The sequence below is a fragment of the Battus philenor genome, unplaced genomic scaffold, assembly GCF_028537555.1.
Source record: "Battus philenor isolate CCGP_79_NKW_IND1 unplaced genomic scaffold, ilBatPhil1.0.hap1 SCAF_22, whole genome shotgun sequence".
Lineage (NCBI taxonomy): Eukaryota > Metazoa > Arthropoda > Insecta > Lepidoptera > Papilionidae > Battus > Battus philenor.
In genome coordinates this window covers 625423-644965 of record NW_027181685.1, presented here as the reverse complement: position 1 = coordinate 644965, position 19543 = coordinate 625423, and the positions used below count along the sequence as shown (strand labels likewise).

At 35.8% G+C, this 19543-nt stretch overlaps 1 protein-coding gene across 1 annotated transcript in view; it reads right to left on the bottom strand.

Annotated features, from left to right (window-relative positions):
• ldd (lipid droplet defective) overlaps positions 1-19543 on the bottom strand; it is a 137744-nt gene that overhangs the window by 27462 nt on the left and 90739 nt on the right. The window contains exons 31-44 of the mRNA XM_068766793.1: positions 19046-19257; positions 18487-18620; positions 17783-17913; positions 15834-16052; positions 14908-15112; positions 13579-13719; positions 11421-11560; positions 10115-10342; positions 8677-8812; positions 7163-7271; positions 5783-5968; positions 2291-2411; positions 1075-1265; positions 73-211 (exon numbers count right to left, since the gene is read on the bottom strand). Of these exons, the coding sequence (XP_068622894.1) occupies positions 73-211; positions 1075-1265; positions 2291-2411; positions 5783-5968; positions 7163-7271; positions 8677-8812; positions 10115-10342; positions 11421-11560; positions 13579-13719; positions 14908-15112; positions 15834-16052; positions 17783-17913; positions 18487-18620; positions 19046-19257 (2292 nt within the window). The remainder of the gene's footprint in view (positions 1-72; positions 212-1074; positions 1266-2290; positions 2412-5782; positions 5969-7162; positions 7272-8676; positions 8813-10114; positions 10343-11420; positions 11561-13578; positions 13720-14907; positions 15113-15833; positions 16053-17782; positions 17914-18486; positions 18621-19045; positions 19258-19543) is intronic.

The window sequence follows — 19543 nt, the reverse complement described above, 5'->3', positions numbered from 1 at the left end:
TCTTTTTTGTCGTCACAATATTAATAATCGTTTGTGAAAGAAATCTAAAGGATTAAGCGATCCATTACTCACCACAAGGAGTTTCAAGGAACTAGTAAGTAAAGCCTCCAAGGACAGGATGAGCACGAAAGGCATGAAGCTGATGAGGTAGGCGATGCCGGAACAAACTGCAGCAAAGCTGGCAGCTTTGAACATCTTCGACAGCATGTAACTGCAATGTAAATACATCAAATCATTTTTGAGTTCAGCTTGAAGATTGCTTCTTTCATTATCATCATTTTAATCATATGAGGTCCAATACTGGACATATACGTCCACTTTAGATTTACCTTTGTACAAGATGCAAGCGGTATACGTCCAATATTAAAAATTGTAAGAAGGTCTGAAAATTTAATGTGGGAGATTTTGAAATATATATATATCAAATAGTCCGGTGCAGCGTGGCTGGCTTTGGTCTAGTTGAAATCTTTGAAAGATATTGGAAGCAGGCAGCTTACCAGTTCCAGTACAAGCTACCAGTCCTTTTGGAAATATAGGGGGGGAGTAGGTAGCTATGTCCGGTGGTGACTATGATTGAAATGTCTAAGATATCTTGTGGAACTTTATTATATATATGTACACTCAAACTCATAATGAATTTGTAAAATTTTTGGAGCCAAATTTAAGCGTTGCGAGTTTATTTTAGAGGAATATAAAATCGAAATAGACGCCATAACAAACGGTGTGCCATTCGATACGCCGGAACTGTAGGAACACTATGGTATTATTTTCGCTGGTGTGTAAATATCTTTGTAATTTTGGCAATATAAGAATTGATAAGCGATTCGGTTTACTTAGAGCCAACAGAGTTTTATTTCAATTAAATTCGAACAATACAGTGCAAAAATATAATTGTTAATCTTCTTATATATGAAAAAAATATTCTTAGAAGTGGAGGGTGTTTAATACGTGGGCAGGGCCCCCACTTAGTGGACCTAGGACGTAAGTCACTGTATGTGTGCAGTGCTGGGCAGTTAAATGTCAAACTATGAGATAGGGGAGACAAAACGAGGGCATAAAAATTGTAATACTAACCAGAATGATAACACAGAGAAGGCGTAGATATAAAGCAGAATGAAGATCATAGATGGCGCTGTACGTGGTAGTATTCCTCCTGCAGTTAACACCGCCCCCACGCACGTGCAGGTCAACAACAGCTCAACCAATGACGACAGAAACCACGACAACGTGTGGTATGATAGATTTACTCCCATCACGGACATTAGCTAAAAATGGTTAAAATATATATATATCCATCCAGAAAGACATGTTTTAAATGATATGTGTATATATGTATATAATAATGTTTAGATATATTTCTCTACTTTTATAGAGTCTTTAGAAACTATCAATAATTCTAGATTATTTTTAAGCATACAGCCTTGAAGAAGATTGCGCGCCGGAAGAAAGGCTTTCAAATTAAGACCTCTTTTGGTGTCTAAAGTCGTAAGTCAGATGTTTACTCTCACGTAAGAAAAGGACCAATATTTAGCCACTTCTGCACATGCAGTGGTAGTCGTGCAATGAAATGCATCGCCCGCCAGCCCGCTAATAAATGCGTATGCGGCAAACAATGCGAATCACACAATCGCCACCGCCAAACTACTCAACACGTGTTTCACCTCTCCACGGGGCATCTTCAGGAGTTATGTTACACCGATTAGTGCCTCTGTGTTTGGCTTTTCTTACTTAGGATGGACTTCCGCGAGGTAACGCCTGATTCCATTAAATGTTTAACGTCCGACCACTTTTAATTTTTTTTTGATTTCACGTGATCTGATCTTTCTGCAATGTTGTATTTAGTTATTTTTTTAATGTTGTGTCGCCTATAAAGGAACATATAACAGAACAGTTATTTATACTTTGTCTGTATGTCCTTTATAGGATCATAAACTATTCATCTGATTATGCGATGACTTTTATCAAAGTTGTTGTGCATAAATTCGCGAGTTTATAGGATCAATTCAGTGGCGCCATTTGTCACAAATCAATTTTTGACAGATGGCGCCACTGTCATTCCAATGAATTTCGTATATCGCTGTGACAGTTCGTGCTGATTTGAATTGAAACGAAAATAGCGAACGAAAGATGACGTTTCGAGTTATGGGTGACATAAGAATTTATTTAAAGTTTAAAATAAATGTCCGGATCACGTAATTAAAATAAAATAATAAAAAAAAAACAATTTAATTTTTATGTTAAATTCCACGCAAAAATGACGGGGTACAGCTAGTTCATCTCGAAAACTTACAACAGTGTTTCCTGTTTCCTTATCAGACACAATGAACCTCACGACCGATGAAGTTGTGAACAGCAAGGAGAAGAAGAACGTCACCACCAGAGACTGGGAGTCATATAACGACGTCTGGAAACTGAAATCAAAAATATACTTTAGTATTATTCAAGTAAAAATAATATTCCTTCCCACATTGAACGTAGACATATTTATTTATTATAATGATTTTTGTTACATGTTTCAGTGTTTACAAAGTCTCTTAATCTATTGAAACGACTCCCTAATAATATCCTATTTTTAAAACTACTTTTCGTGACCACTCTTCCTTACTCCATATTGTCATCCTCAATTTGTACGCTAGTATCTGTGTGATTAGATCTATAGCGCTTGGGCAACATGAAATAAAATAATGTAGCAACTAATATATAATTAAGTATTCAAAATTGTATTGTTAATATATATAAATTTTAGCTGTATTTATCCATAAGAAAAAAATGTGTAATAAAAATTATAAAACGCTGTCGTGCCTCGCAGCTGGGAGAAGAAAGATCCGTATCAAATAGCTGCAACCCTCTCAGTGGCGTACCTAGGAGGGGGGCAGTGGGTGCGGTCCGCACCGGGCGGCACTTGCCTTGGGGCGGCATTTTTTATATTTACTTATAGTTGTAAAAAGCAACTAATTCATTTCATATTTATTTTCTTTTTCGAATATTAGAAGAAGAAAATAGTAAAACGAGATTAGATGCTGGAATATTACTCAATTCTATGCAATCTTTTTCTTTTCTATGTTACCTTCATTTATGGGAACCCGTCCTTTTGGAAATTAAGGACGCTCAAAATACCTGCAAGTAAAAGGGTTAAATGTCCACCAATGCCATATAAAACTAAATTCTTTGCAAACACATTTCATGGAACAAAGAAATACGCTAGTACAAAACGCTGTTATAGCAGCCAAAATAATTTGTGAAGAGTTGGAGATATCGACTGAGCGAGTTAGAAGAAGAAAAAATATGAGTGGGGAAAATTCGACGTGACAAGACGTGGGGCTATCCTTAGAAGAAGAAGTACGAAGAGAAATGTTTTCATCTATGGTCAGAATTATAAAGGAAATAAAAGAACGCTTCGATCAGTGGCATGGCCTTGTAAGAAAATATTCGTGTATAATACCGTGTAACCTACTAAATGAAGAATTTGAATGTCAAATAAATGACTTGATTTACATTGATAAAGAACAGTTCCATATTCAAAAAAAGGATCCAGGTTTTTATGGCTGTACCTACACTAAAAGAAGAGGCAAAACATTAGAAAAACGGGGAGAAGGGCCCTCTTGATCTGCTAAAATTTATTCAGCAGTATAGGTTGGAAAATTCTGTTCCCAACATTGTAATTTTGTTAAGTATTTTTTTAACAATTTCAATCAGTGTCGCTAGTTGCGAAAGAAGCTTCTCAAAATTGAAGTTGATAAAAAATTATCTTCGTTCTACAATGAGTCAATTAAGACTACAAAATCTTGCAATATTGTCAATGGAACAAGAAATTTCAAATAATATACATTTTGAGAGCATTATACACGATGTTTCTAGTATGAAAGCTAGAAGAGTAGATATTATATAAATATATTTACGAGTGCATACAAATGTGTCTAAAAAAATTTACTCTGTGTATTAATTAATATTGATTAAATAACTTAATAATTTATTTATGTCTTAATTATTTATTAATTTATAAAAACCACTATTTGATCGACTTATAATAGAAAGGGCAGCAAACTGGAGATCGCCCCGGGCGGCAAAAGTTCTAGGTACGCCACTGAACCCTCTCCCAACTGTCTGCGCTTAGTAAAAGCGAAAAAAATATTGTAAATAAACACTAGCGATACAAATTAGAATTAATAAAAAAAAAGTATCGATGCGGTTGCCGTATTCACCACATTGATGAATCTTGCGATCGCATCTTGAGTCTCGTCCGTGTATACACGCACGTGTGTGACGTGATATTGCTACCACCGTATGACACTTATACAGACTGAAACGGAATGTCTCTTCACCTTGTGAATGGTCGTCTTACGCTACATTTACCGGGTCTTTGTTTCCACACCAGAAACATAACCCGGTGGTCATCAGTTCTTGGCGCTATGGCCTGCTTAACACGTTGAACGCCATGGCGGTCACCATGTATCCGACAGCATACTGTACCCTGGGGCCACACTATTAAATCGAAAATCCTCAAAAAATCGCCAAGGTGTTTTTTTCCAAATATTTTCAGTAAAACCATTAAAAATAATGGGCGACTTACGGAAACAGCGATTTACCCATTATTTTTCAGCGGGGCCGCGCGGATCACATGCCTTGGTAAAAACAGTCGAAACACTGTCCGTTGGCTTCCCCTAGAGGCTTCTGAAGTGATCGAGGGCATGCGGACACGTGGTGTCCGACGCGGCCTCTTGGACCCAACATGATGGCAGTCACATGGTGTCCATGAACTAAACATGGTTTTTAGTCTGGCGTTCAACGTGTCAATCCCACTACAACTCGCTAATATGCTGGTTAATATCGTTTTCTATTTATCTAAGGATCCCTCTATTTCTGATTTAATTTAGTACAGATATCGTGTATAACTCTTACCACGGTGTATTGCCTGTGATCTTGCAAATAAGGTTAAATGTTAGAAAGTCGTAGATCTATATTTGTATTTTTCAACCTATTATGTGCTCTGTTCCATATTCGTCTTTCTAAAATTCTTATCCTCCCCTATGTAACATACGTCATTTTTATTTTAAAGTAAAAAGTTTCACTCTCCCACTGTGGGGCGTGGTGGCCATATTGTTAAACACTGGTCTATGTAAATACTATAGATATATAAAAGATATTTTTATGACAGGAATATTTATTGTATTTTTTTTATTCTACTTTTGTCCTTCACAATATCTTTCGTTTTGCTCTTTTATACCTTCTTCCTTTCCTCGCCTTTCTTCCATCATCTTACTCTAAGGTGGCTAGGTACATTTTATTTATTTTTATTCTTTAATTTTATCTTACATTTATTTTATCTTTCTTTACACATTTATTTTACTTTCTTAATTATTTATTACACATTTCGTTTTCTATTTCTTATTATTAGTTAACAATTTATATTGTGCAGAGTTTATTAAGTACTTTATTCTATACAGTTTTATTTCTTTCAACCGCATCACTCGCCACCCCACGAGCGAAAGATAGGAATGATGGATGAAGGTTGTCGTCGCCCATCATAACGGCGATGCTCTCTATGTCTATCTTTAACTTTGTTTCAGTCTCTAGGGCACTGCGCATCCGTGCATGTGCGGGACAGTAGGCCACAAGGTGGGCCACGGTCTGGTCCACGCCCGGTTCGCAGTAGCACGAGGGGTCCTCCTTGAGCTTGAACCTATGAAGGTACTCAGAGAACCCCCCTATTTATTGTATTTGAGTAGAGTAATTTAATATTAAATATAGAAACAATAATTATTTAATATAAATTTTCACTTACAAGTCCTTCCTGTAACAAGGATATGGCATTTGCTGCGTGTAAATCGCCCATTCGTCTGCCTCTTGTCTTTTATTATCTGTAGTAACATCTATGATTGCTCGATCGATTATATCTTGAATCTGTATGAAACCGCGGAAGTAGCGCATGTTGTCTATGAAGTTCGCTTCAGGGCCCGGAATCCAAAAGCTGTTAATTTGAAATATATTTATTAAAGTAAACATGCATGCTGCACATATGAACAGTAAATTATTTTTATATTATAACTAGCTGATCCCGCAAACGTTGTTTTGCAAAAAAAAAAATAGAGTTTTTAATTAACAAATAAAATATAAGGGTTGATCGTAGAGGAGTGAAAATTTAGGGTTGTATGTATTTTTGTATGCTGTGTCATAAAAAAATAAAAACAAAAAAATTTGCCTAAAAATAAAACAAAAAATTTAGGGGTGGACTACCCTTAACATTTAGGGGGATGAAAAATAGATGTTGACCGATTCTCAGACCTACTAAATACGCATATAAAATTTGGTAAAAATCGGTCAAGCCGTTTCAGAGGAGTTCAAGTTCGAACACCGTGACACGAGAATTTTATATATTAGATTATTAAGGTAGTATTGGGTTATATCGTTGGTAAGTGGCAATTGCTTTTATAAATGTTTAATGTATACATTGTTATATCAAACATGTAAATGTGTCAACAAACTAAGTTAGATTTCGTATCTCAAGTCTTGTGTACACACGCACGAATTCGTGTTTTACCACGATCAGAATAAAGATTTATATATACCAAGCTAACCTTCTAGATCAGTGATTCCCAAAGTGATCTATATCGACCCTTAGGGGTCTACGACAACCTGCAACAGGTCTACGTCAGCGAAAAAAAATTTGGGCGCCCATGAAATGAATATGGGGGTCCACGATAGTGGATCTCAACACATACACTGATAGTACCTATTTACTTACATCATACTATCTTATAATATCAAAACATTTACATTATTTATAAAAGTACCTATGAAGTAAAAAAATAATGATATATGTTTATAAAATTGTGTAAGTCGTAGGATGTTGGTATTCGCTTTATGGTCGCAATACATTTTGAAGTTGTAAAAACCTGAGAGTCGCAGTCTCAGAGCTTCGCTACCTTGCACTGACTTGTTCAATTCGTCACTCTAAAAATACGAATGTGGGACAAACAAATAAATTTACAGGAAATCAATATCAGGTAAGTAGGGGGTCTACCCAACACGGAAAAACATGGCAAGGGGTCTACGACACAAAAAAGTTTGGGGAACTCTGTTCTAGATTGACGAGATAATCAAAGAAAAACAAGATAATTTCAGGAATGAATATCTAGATTTAATTAATATTTGGTAAACTTACAAATTCTTCAATCTATTTGTAGTTGGTGTATTTTCTATGTCCATACGTATTTTATATTCCACGTTAAGAGGTACATCTGGAGTGGTGTCGTTGTTCAAGAACACTAATCCTGTAAAATAAGTAAAAAGGTTTTAATGCGATAAGATGTTCAATACTGAACAAAGGCCTCTCATGTAGGTAGGAATCGGAGGCAGCTGCGGGAGTAAGGTTAGATCTTGCCGCGTTACTGGAGGTTCTTCCAAAAATGCGTGAAGGTTGCATCACCTTGCCCAAATTGAGAGGAATATATTCACATAAAAATCTATTTATAAATATACTTATGGCAACTGCTTACTATATTTATATATAAACTAGCTGATCCCGCAAACGTTGTTTTGCAAAAAAAAAATAAATTAACAAATAAAAAATAACGGTTTATTGTAGAGGGGTAAAAATTTGGGGTTGTATGTATTTTTGTATGCTGTATGATAAATAAATTAAAAAATAAAAATTCGTCAAAAAATTAAAAAGAAATTTTTAAGGGTGAACAACCCTTATCACTTAGGGATATGGAAAATAGATAGTAGCCGATTCTCAGACCTGCTGAATACGAATATAAAATTTGGTAAAAATCGGTCGAGCCGTTTCGGAGGAGTTCAAGTTCGAACACCGTGACACGAGAATTTTATATATTAGATATACTGTAATATATTTTTAAATATCAACATATACTATATACATATATATACCAGTTTTAGAAATTTTGTAAAAGCGGACTTAAAGACTTTAGATATTCTCTACCAGTTGTTTTCTACATTCCACAGACGTAAAAGTCGGTGTCTTGGTTTTTAAAATTACATATATTTGCGATTTTTTTTCTCGCTTTTTCACATGTCAGTGTTTACTAAATTCCATAAAGTATATCTTAACTTAAGTCTTAGGTTCTTAAATCATTGAATCGCTCCGAGCCACTATCACTGGGCCACTTCCTTGAGAAGACAGTGCTGATGAGTTGGAGCCTGGTTTTGCGTTTTGCCTGAGGTCTTGGCACCGGGTCTCATATACGACCTTTTGTGTTTCCCAAGAAGTCCTCCTCCTCCGTACTATCGTACCCCACCACTCTCTACCAGTTAACCTCATAACAGACGGGTGTCAAATGATATATATATATATATATATATATATATATATATATATATATATGTGTGTGTAATTTTTGGAACATACAAATATTTTAATGAATATAAAATTTCCTTTGAGTGATATTACTAACGTGCCAAATCAATTGACAGGTGCTATGATGTGACTTCGATTGAGAGCTTTAAAAAAACTGGCTCATGATAAGGTCTCATAAAAAATATGGTCATTTTTATAACACATGTCCTTAATATAGAATACAAATTTTAATATAGAATATTCTTAGAAGATATGCAATAATATAGCAATAATAATAGCAACCTCTTCCAACAATAACTACATCTATACTAGTATTATATGATATAATGCCATTGTATCTATGAAGAAATTTTGTTTACCAGCTGAGAACTCGTTGACTCTCATCAGCCTAGCAGCTTCTTCACTTAGATGCTGTTCATCAGAGACTGGTTTGAAACGGTTTAAGTTCATGCACTCCAATATATCGGATCCCTTTTGTAGAATTCCGCCTAGATCCTGAAACAATATTTACGGATACAGAAACTTACAGAATAATACTAGACTTGTGATCTCTTATTGTCTAGTTTTCATTCGTTGAAGAAAATAAATAGAGAAGCTTTAATACACGGTTGCACTTATTAAGACTAGGGGCCACCCGGGAAAATCATGAACTGATGGCGGGCCGGCCGCCAGAAGTATAGGTAATTAATTTTTTTTAGTTTTATTCTGGAATAGAATTCAATATTTTTCGAATGTACGAGAGTATTATTTTTGCTGTCGGCGGGCCACCAGTATTCGACCGGCGGGCCGCGGTCTGTGCATCCATGCTTTAATATCATCACACCAGCCTATGGACGTCCCAAGATCATGACGATGAGCAGTCTTCTAGCATCTTGTGACTCCATGAACTTAATTAAGACGTCGCTTAACCTAGCGAAGGGCTACACTTGGCGCTTCAACCGTCTCGTGGTCGACACACGAAAACCTTTCATTAACACTACAGACTAGCTTCTGGGTGATCTTGGTTATTGTTGGATCTTTTTCATCATCATCTTCACTGATTGGATCTCGCAGCGAATTTCATTCATAGCTCTCTCCATTGCTCTTTAGGTCCATGACAGTCGTAGGTTACATGAGCTATGTACTGTCCATTGCCATTTCTATGATCTTGGTTGAACATAATTAAGGACTAATATATAGCTACTTCCGCTATGTAGCAGTAGTCGTGCAATAAAGTGCACCGCCTGCCAGTCCGCTGATAAATGCAATGGCAAACAATGCGAATATAATGTTACATCGACCAGTGGCACTAGTCTGTGTAATATTACTCCTGAGGATGCTCCGTGGAGGAGAAACACGTGTTGAGTGAATTAACGGTGGTAGTTGTGTTTCGCATTGTTTGCCGCATGCGCATTTATCAGCTAGCTGGCGGGCGGTGCACTTTAATGCACGATTACTGCTACATAGTGGAAGTAGCTATATATCAGTTCTTTTCTTACTCAGGATAGACTTCCGCAAAGTAACGCCCGAATCCAATATATATTTCTAGAACCTTCTCCGTAGTATAACTCCCCATGTCGATAGTTCAGTATTGTTTTTTGAGTTATAAGATTGAAATCTACGATCCGTGATACAAAGTGACTATTTGGCAAGTTATTTGGACAGTGATTTCTTGAGCGATTTGGAAGTTTGATTTGGTGACCGTCTGATTTGTGAATAAAGGACTCCTTTTGAACCATTGGTGTTTCATTCCGAGTCAGAACCCACAGTACGTAACAGTAATAAATAAAAAGTCAAATATCAGACAAGAGAACTTACCTGCACACCACCCAACTTTCCAAAGACTTCTTCGACATCGATATCAGGTATCTCCATATCTCCGAACAGGCTCGTCTTTAAGGATGTTGTGCTGGAAGCAGTGAGAATGTCCTTCAGCGCTGTCAGTCCATCGCGATGCTCAGATAAGGTCTCCACCGAGGTAAATGCTTTCGCGAAGGCGTGAACCAGATTCACTGTGTTCACAATAGGTGCAAAAGATTCATTAGCCTGTAAAGGAAAATATTAAATAGTTATTCCATCATATCAATCGATAGATGTCCATTGCTGGGTATCGGTTCTCCAACTCCTTCCCCAAGGATCGCTAAGATGATGGGCGGTGAAGCCTTAAGTGTACTTGATAAAAGAAATGGTAAGTTAAAATTGTAACAATAATTTATAAGGCATTTTAATTAAAAGGTGTATGGAACATTCTGTATATAAAAGATCCGAGTCTAGATACGCTTCTGATGTACGTCTTTTTTATTTACAAGGCATCGTGAAAAACTGTCTGTACCAAAGTTTTAACTGCAAGAAGTCTCTAATTTATTTTTAATAAATTGAATCAGAGTTTTCAGTGAAATTTTAGAAAGTCTTTCTGGACTACCATTTATAAAATTCTTAACAAAATGCTTATTATTCAATAAACGAATATTTAAATAACAAGAATCCTTGGCAATGATGTCGCCTGATTATTTTGATTTCATTTAGGCTATATCTGTTAAAGTGTATATGTATAAATCTGTATTGTTAAACTTTATTAAAAGGTGTGTTGTTATGGAGTTTATTTCTGCTTCTTCTTCAAATCTATAACACTTTGCGAACCAGAGTTGAGTCAAAAATAAAATATATTAAGAAATAAATAATAAGTTGAAGATCAATAAGAATTCTGTTAAAAGTTCCAATATTGAATAAATGAATGTTATCTTTATCTATCTAATGGATTCAGGCGTTACTTTGCGGAAGTCAACCCTTAGTAAGACAAGGATCAATATATAGCTACTTCCGCCAATGCCAGCTAAGCTATGTTTGGTACTAATCGGTGTAACATTACTCCTGAGGATGCCCCGTGTAGAGGCGAAACACGTATTGAGTGATTTAACGGCGGTAGTTGTGTTTCGCATTGTTTGCCGCACGCGCATTTATCAGCGTGCTGGCGAGCGATGCACTTTATTGCACGACTACTGCTGCATAGCGGAAGTAGCTATATATTGGTACTTTTCTTACTTATCTTTATCTAGATGAGTTTGTAACTAGTGTAATTTAGCATTCTCTCTGTGGTATAAACAGTTAATAATATGAGACATACCCTCCGTATGATCTTCTCGACAGCAGGCGAGGAGGGAGTGTAGAGGATTTTGCCCATGACAAGAGGCTTCACGAAACTCCATACGATCTTACCACCGTCAATGCTGACGATTTGTTTGTAAAACGTCCGACAGAAATCCGCTGAAAATTTAATAAAATTTAATATTTCTTGAAAATATTTTTATTATTATGGCACCCGCTATATGGACCTCTCGTTATTTCCTATTGTATTTATGGAACTGTGCATTACAATCTTATTAATTTTTTCACAAATTCTTTTATTTCTATGCTTATCTTTCATTCGTCGTATGATCTTCTTCGTTTTATGTTCTAAAATTTTTCTAGCATTCGATACCATACTAATTTTCTTTCATGCGTCACCTCACTTCCGTCTTCAGATTCCTCAACTAATACAAATACAGGTATTTATTACTTTTATTATTATTGACTTACATTTTCCGGTACACATTTCGGTGGTAGCTTAATGCTTATAGTGTTAAAATAATCGACGATACAAAAGCGCATGTAAATGCTTTTCAAAATAAACGTATTTTGAACTTGAATTCTACCAGTTAACTTAGTGGTGCTCATCAAGTTGACAGATGTATATATTATACTACTACTACTACTCCGCTAGCTCAGTGACCCAAAGTGGGTCTTGGCCTCCGAAGCGAGAGACTTCCACTTTCCTCTATCTTGCGCCATCGTCTGCCATTGGCTGACATTCAATTCGCGCAAGTCTGCCTCAACACGATCCAGCGATACCTGGGTCTACCCACTGGTCTTCGACCCCTCGGTTTTTCCAGGTACGCTACCTTCACGCTCCTATCCGATCCCATTCGCTCCAAGTGACCAAGCCATATATTATACTATTCATGAAGAATTATATACTTGTATACTAATTATTAATAGATACATACATAAATAGGAGAATATAATTTAATGTATTTTTTTCTTGGATTACGACTGGTCAATACTTTTAACTCTACATCAGGTTCAGGCAACTGGTTCTTCTTTTCAGCCAATGGATGCCCACTATATTTTTTCCTTCGTATTCTTAACTACCGAATGCATTGCCCTCGGGATTCTTATAAAATGTTTTTAAACAGATACCGAATGTTATCATTGAAGGATCGACGTTCTCTAATGGACGCCACTACACTTAAAAATATTTGTGGTGGCAATGTTAACTGTTCGGAACTGTTGTCCGAGGTACACTTTCGAATTCCTGCAGCAAGAACGCGTTCTAGATCTCTCTTTTTTTTTAACGGCTAGGACAAATATCGGTAAACGTGCATCCTTATATAGGATGAGTGACCTCCAGAATTCATATATTAGTGATATTGATATATTCTCGTGCTCTCTCGTATCTTTTAAAAAATAATTTCGTTCGACATTATTGAGTACATACAATGCAATTTAAACCATAATATAAATATATAAACAAACATAATATTCTCATATATAAAATTCTCGTGTCACGGTGTTCGAACTTGAACTCCTCTGAAACGGTTTGACTGATTTTTACCAAATTTTATATGCGTATTCAGTAGGTCTGATAATCGGCTACTATCTATTTTCCATACCCCTAAGTGATAAGGGTTGTTCACCCTTAAAATTTTTTTTAAAATTTTTACGATTTTTTTAGTTTTTATTTCTTTACGATACAGCAAACAAAAATACATACAACCCTAAATTTTTACCCCTCTACGATAAACCCTTATTTTTTATTTGTTAATTAATTTTTTTTTGCAAAACAACGTTTGCGGGATCAGCTAGTAAATATATAAACTATAGTCTTTGATCCCCTTTTAGTAATGTTTTTATTTTTATTAGTTTTTTCATTGTTTGACTATATATAAATCATTATATGTTCTCAGTGAGATAGTTATAAGGTAACAACTGTAACTAATTTTATATTTCTAAGCTTTAAAGTTTGTACTTTCTTACTGCCTTTTGTTACTGTCTATCTCCAATAAAGTAAATAAAGTATAAGGCATAGGATTTTCTCGCCCAAAGGTCGCCAAGATGACAAGGTCCAACGACTTCTCGCAGCCTTAATTATATCGTCAGTCCATTTAGTTGGGGACTTACCCACGCCGCGTTCAGTTCTGTTTTGGCTTTGGGTAATCAGGTTTGGTTACAAAATATAAACTCACTCGGCAAAACCTTCAACTGTTCAGGATCTGCTTCGCTGGACATATCCTTTGTTTCAACTATGGACTTGAAGAATCTGTTCACGTGGGTATGGAACGCCTTGCCGCACACCATTCTACCAGCGTCCGCCATGAAATCACCACCTGGAACGGCATCTCACCGTTTTATCATATGGTATTACCAACTATACCTAACAAAACCCATTACATCGCTTGCTATATATTTATTTATTTACTTTGGCTGTTAAATATTTATGAATACATAGTAAAACATATTTATTCTATAAACATCTAATAAAATTAAGTCAATCATACAATAAATTGAAAAGATCATCATGTTTAAAAGAGTTTTTAATGTAATAATAGAACTTGGGAATGAAATGTCTTAACCAGGGATCCTCAACACGTTTATACGGCACGCGAAGCGTTAAAATTTTTTTTAATTTAAATTATTTTATCGACTCTCATCAATATTTTTTGATTATCAATTTTTTTTGATCTCTCGTCAATATTTTGTTATAAAATTAATTGTAATAAAATAATGGTACATGCAAAGCTGAAACACTTAATAATAATAACCACCGATCAAAACTGAGTAGTGCAAGGTTAGCAAACTGTGTACGTATTGTATATACACTTGTATTATATTTGCAAAAAAAAAAATTTTTGCAAAAAAAAATTATCATTAAAATTTTGAACTTTATTTCTTTTTTCGTCATTATCTTGTTTATTTTTATTTTGTATGAAAATTTGCAAATTTTCTTATTCTATAATTGTTAATAAACGTTACATCATGTGTGGCAAAAACAAAAAAAATATATTTAAATTGTCTGTGGATTAAAAAGTTTGCTTACCCCTGATTTTTACTATTGTATTACGGATGTATGGAAAACTGACAAACTGTATGAATCCTTTGTAGTTTTGTATTGAAAAATGATTTTATGACAATTGTATTTGATTTATCTTGCAGTAAATAAAAAAATAATTATAGCACACAAATTTACTTATAATAAACTAATTAAAATTCATTTACGATGTCATTTTAAATGACCGTACAGCATTTGATATGATAATGCTTAAATTATTGCGTTAGAGATGTTTTTGAAAATGATCACCAAAATTTTGACATCACCCTGGTACCCCGAGTTTACGATGAAGTCTTCTCATATATGTACACGTTAAAAGTCGTAGGCTTGTATTTAACATTAAAGATTTCATCATAAATGAGGTTGATTCGATTGTCAGGTTCTTCATGTATTTCGTCTTTGGTTTCTAGTTAAATATATGAACATAAATGGAATATGACACAAGTAAATGAAGAATTATATGTACCTCCAAATAAACTGTCGAACGAGAAGTCATTTTTGAAATATTCCAGCACCGGCTCATTATCCAGCATGCCGCTCAGCAGTTCCACATTGTTCTGCATCGTGGGCATCAATGCCGCCATCCGGGGAAAGTTCTCCATCACCTCCTCGCCTTCAGCTGCGGTGATGTTCGACGCGGAGTATAGCTCGTTTAACAACCAATCTTTTACCTGGAGGAAAAGAATGAGAGATATTAAGAGGTATTTGACTAGGCCAGGGGTCATCAACCTTTTTAATTAAGAGGCCAATTCAAATTTTAAAAATTCTAAAGCTTATTTATAATAAATATTAGAATAAAAATTTCAATATAAAAAATTGCTCAGACGTGTCGAGATAGAACAAGTCGCTATGCGAGTCCCGGGACGGGCTATCGAAAAATAGCACAGCGCGAGGCAAGACCGCGTGGCGATCCCTGACCGGGAAATACCGCAGTCCCCCGTTTAGCGCACAGGGCGATCACCGGGGGGAGGGGGGAGGGGGTTAGTGGGTAGGAATCCCACATACCCCTGTCCTCCCCCAGAGGCAGGGCATCTTGAATACCGGAAGATTTCCCCCACCGAAACAAAAAAATGCGAGTAACTGGTTACCGCTTGTTGTTGTTTAGTATTTACTACAAATTTACTGTAATAAAATTTTTATGGGAGAACATCGATAAAATAAATTCAATTGTCGAATTGTCTTTTCTTACTAAGTTTGGACTTCCGCAAGATAACGCCTGATTCCATTAAATAATTTATTTATTGACAGCTTAATAATGATTAAACTAATGTTGTTGGGACTAATAAAAAGATTTATGGTCAGTTTCTTTGGACTGAGGTACCTCTAGACACCAGCTTCAATATAGAATAACTAAATTAATATTGGAGATGTTTAATCTGATAAGTAAATTACCTTGTTGATAATGAAGGTATAGTTCAAATTGTTAAGCAGAACAGGAACCACCTGCCGTGCTGTAGTTTCGTTCAGGTCGCAGAACTGCTCAATAACAGCTCCGTATACATCCTCCAAGGTCACGAAATCAAGATTTCCGGGCGCTATCACCTTCGCCATGTCTTCCATTTCGCAGACGAAGTCGCTGATGTGGAAATCATCTCTTTTCAAAACCAGGATCTAGTTTGTGGAAAAGTTTATATTATGTAACTTGTTGCAATATGCTATTGGATTCTCTTAGTTAAAACAATAAGGCTTGTTTTCGTGATGTTTTAAGACTCAACGAAGGTAGGTACCCAGAGAAAGTCAATTCCGTACTTGCATAAATTAGCAAGCCGAAATCATGACACATACTGTATTATATTGTTTCGATAGAAGTTTGTGCTGCTAGCCAGTGGCGCAGCTATGGTATTTGGGGCCTGGGGCAGATTGGGGCTTGGTGCCCCCCAAAGAGTAAATAATTTCAAAATTCAGAACAGAATGTAGTTAATATATATTTTTTTGATTCAAAATAATAATAAATATATATAAAATAACATTTAATGTTAATAAAATTTATCGGGAAAATATAAAAACGAACATTCCTCGCTTTTTGCCCTGCACAGTCATTAATCACATTTTCAAAATCAATAGTATCGACTAGTTCATGTTCTATTGACATTATTGCAAGATAATTTAATCTATTTATCATTACATAATCTTGCAATAATGTAATAATTTATTATTTTTGGCGTTTAGGGCCCTTTTAAAAAACACTTTATGTGTTTTGCTTATTAAACACTGTGTATATTATATTTTTGTACTTTTTTTAATGTTCATATTATTTAACAACATTTTTAGCACAAAATTAGTAAAATTCGATATTATTTTTATGTTATTTACTTTAAATTATGGTTTTCATTTTTCTTTTAACATTTCATTATTCATCATTCAAAAAAAAAATAAAAAAAAATATTTTCAACTTTGGTGCCCCCCCTGCTTGTGGTGCCTGGTGCGGCCGCCCCGCTCGCCACCCCCTAGCTACGCCACTGCTGCTAGCCCTAAGGCTTTTACAGCTTCGTTGGATCAGAGTTAACGAAGTGGGAGGTTCCGTGAATTATACTAAAAATCATAATGGATCGCGCAAGAGTGCCCACGAGTCCCTTCAACTCTTGTCCTCAGAGACTGCATAGTATATTGTGCCGATTGATGGTAAGTGACAATTGCTGGTTGGGCGAAGGCGAAAAGGCTTCCACCCGCAATTTTCCTGCTGGGGCTTTGGGCTAAAGCATCGTGTTTCAAAGCCTTCATATAACACATAGGTAAAACGAAGCTTACCTGATCGTGTAAATGTAAAGTGTACTGAATGAAGAGTGTGAATTGGAGGGTAGCGTGGACCACTCGGCTATCTAAGGAAGAATACTGATCCCACCTCGGATCGCCCACGTTGTTCGCGACGATGGATTCGGGAAGCCGACGCCGTTTACGTAACGAACGGTAGGAAGTGTGGTGAATGATTTTTGAGCATCGCACGAGTTTCTTTGTATGATGAGTGGCTGTTGACGTGGGAGTATTATCGTCTGCAGATTTAAAGGAGTCCGCATGTGGTGTATTATGACTGCGCTGAGGAAACCTAGCGAAAGGACTCGTAAGGATGTCTTTAGAACGGCTTGCGAGGTTTTTGAAGGAGCTGACGGAGGAGCAGGAAATAGAATTCTCTATGACAGGGTTGGGGTGAAAGGATTATAAGTGTATGTATGTTTGTATATATGTTACGTGGTGAAAAATAACATATGACGGACAGCGCCAATAGATGGCACTGGTAGTCGAATACATTGCGCTTGTTAATCAAGCATGATTTAATCGATAGTTGGTTGATAAATAAGAAAAAAAATCATGATCCTACACATATATGTTAATACAAAATTTACCGGTTTGAATTGGAAATATCCAACTTGGATCCTTGGTGCAGCGATCGACCAGAAGTTGGTGTTGTTGATACCCAAGTTGCTCAGGTCCATCTCCAGTCGGTCAGGATCAGAAAACAGATCTGATACGCGCACTGAAACAAACAACGTAAAGAAACTATGAGTCGTTTTTTATTTAGACAAGATAAGATTTACACTAAAATCCTTAGAAACTTTTGCTAAGCTTAAGACGCCCACTTAAGCCTTGTTACCATATGGAACCAGCACCAAAACGTTCCAAAAGCAAGACTTCATGGTAATCCTGTGAAAGAGTAGTATGTAGTTGCAGAAGAGAATGGAGGAGGGAAAATTGTCTCATTAATGGAACAAGAGGAAAGCCGTTAGGCCTTCCTGGAATATTTCAGGACATTGCTGGTGGAGTAATAAAAGACAAGAAAAGGTAACGAAATTTAGTGGACACGTCTTTGGTGAATATAGATATAATATATATTTATATATATATGTGTATATATGTATGTATATATATATATATATATATATATATATATATATATATATATATATATATATATATGTATATATATATTTCATAGATGTTTCCTTCAGAAAGTCTTGCACTGAAATGCTCGCAGCAAATCCAGCGTTGCATTGGTCTTCCGTTGGGCCCTTTGATGATATCTATTTTGCGAATATCTCGATAAAATTACCTTTCAGTTCATCTTCTAATAAAGAATTCTTGATATCTTGCAGCACAAGTAGGCCTTGACTCAGATCGTAGAGACTGGCCTCTAAATCTTCACTCTTGATCAGTGGAGTCAACTCGGTGATAAGACCACGAATGCTGGAATATAAAAGTTCTTTATATCTTCATGAAATCATATCTTCTTTATCTGTAAACGTTCGTACTTATGTATCAATTAGTAATAAACTTGGATTTTAATATGATTAAATTGTTAATTTTGACGTGAAGGATGTTCTAAAAGGTCGTTAATAAACCTTTGGTTAAAATTTTTTCAAACGGTAACTACCGCAGATATACTGATGTACAAACTGAGGATGGCAGTATGGAGTAAGGAAGTGGTCGCACAAAACGTTATCTTAAAAACTGGATATTGTTAGGGCATAGTTAAAATAGATTAAGAGACGTACATTTTTGTTTAAACATTAGTATTATTATAATTCATAAACAGAACATGATCTACCGGAAAAGTAAGAAGAAGACAGAAAGAAGACGAAGAAAGATAAGTGTAAATGCAGTTTTCATACCTATAAACAATGCTGTTCAAAGTGTCGTCAATGAGCAACTGCATAGTGGTATCGATGACGGATACCAAACGGCCCTGCATCACCCCTTCCACATCCACTTTGCTCACCACCCCCATCAACCTTGCCATGTGAGTGAATATATTTTCAATATGTTGTAGAATATTCGAGATGAAATTGAACCGCCAGAATTCATCTTCTTGGAGTCGTTTACGCTGAAATTAGGAAACACTATAATACAGTGATTGTCCAGCGGTACAAGAGTAAGACTTGCGATCATAGATCGCGGGTTTGATTGCATTAATTTAAATGTAGGATTGCCATTATTCACAAAACAAGTTCTAGACATCGATTGATGTGTTGGATCTTCTTTATCATCATCACCATCCGATAGATGATATGTATATATATATATATATAAAGAGGACGCCGCTGCCCATCCTGTAGAAACTAGTTTGCAATGCAGTTTTTGTCCCAAATCGAATCCGCGACCTATAATTG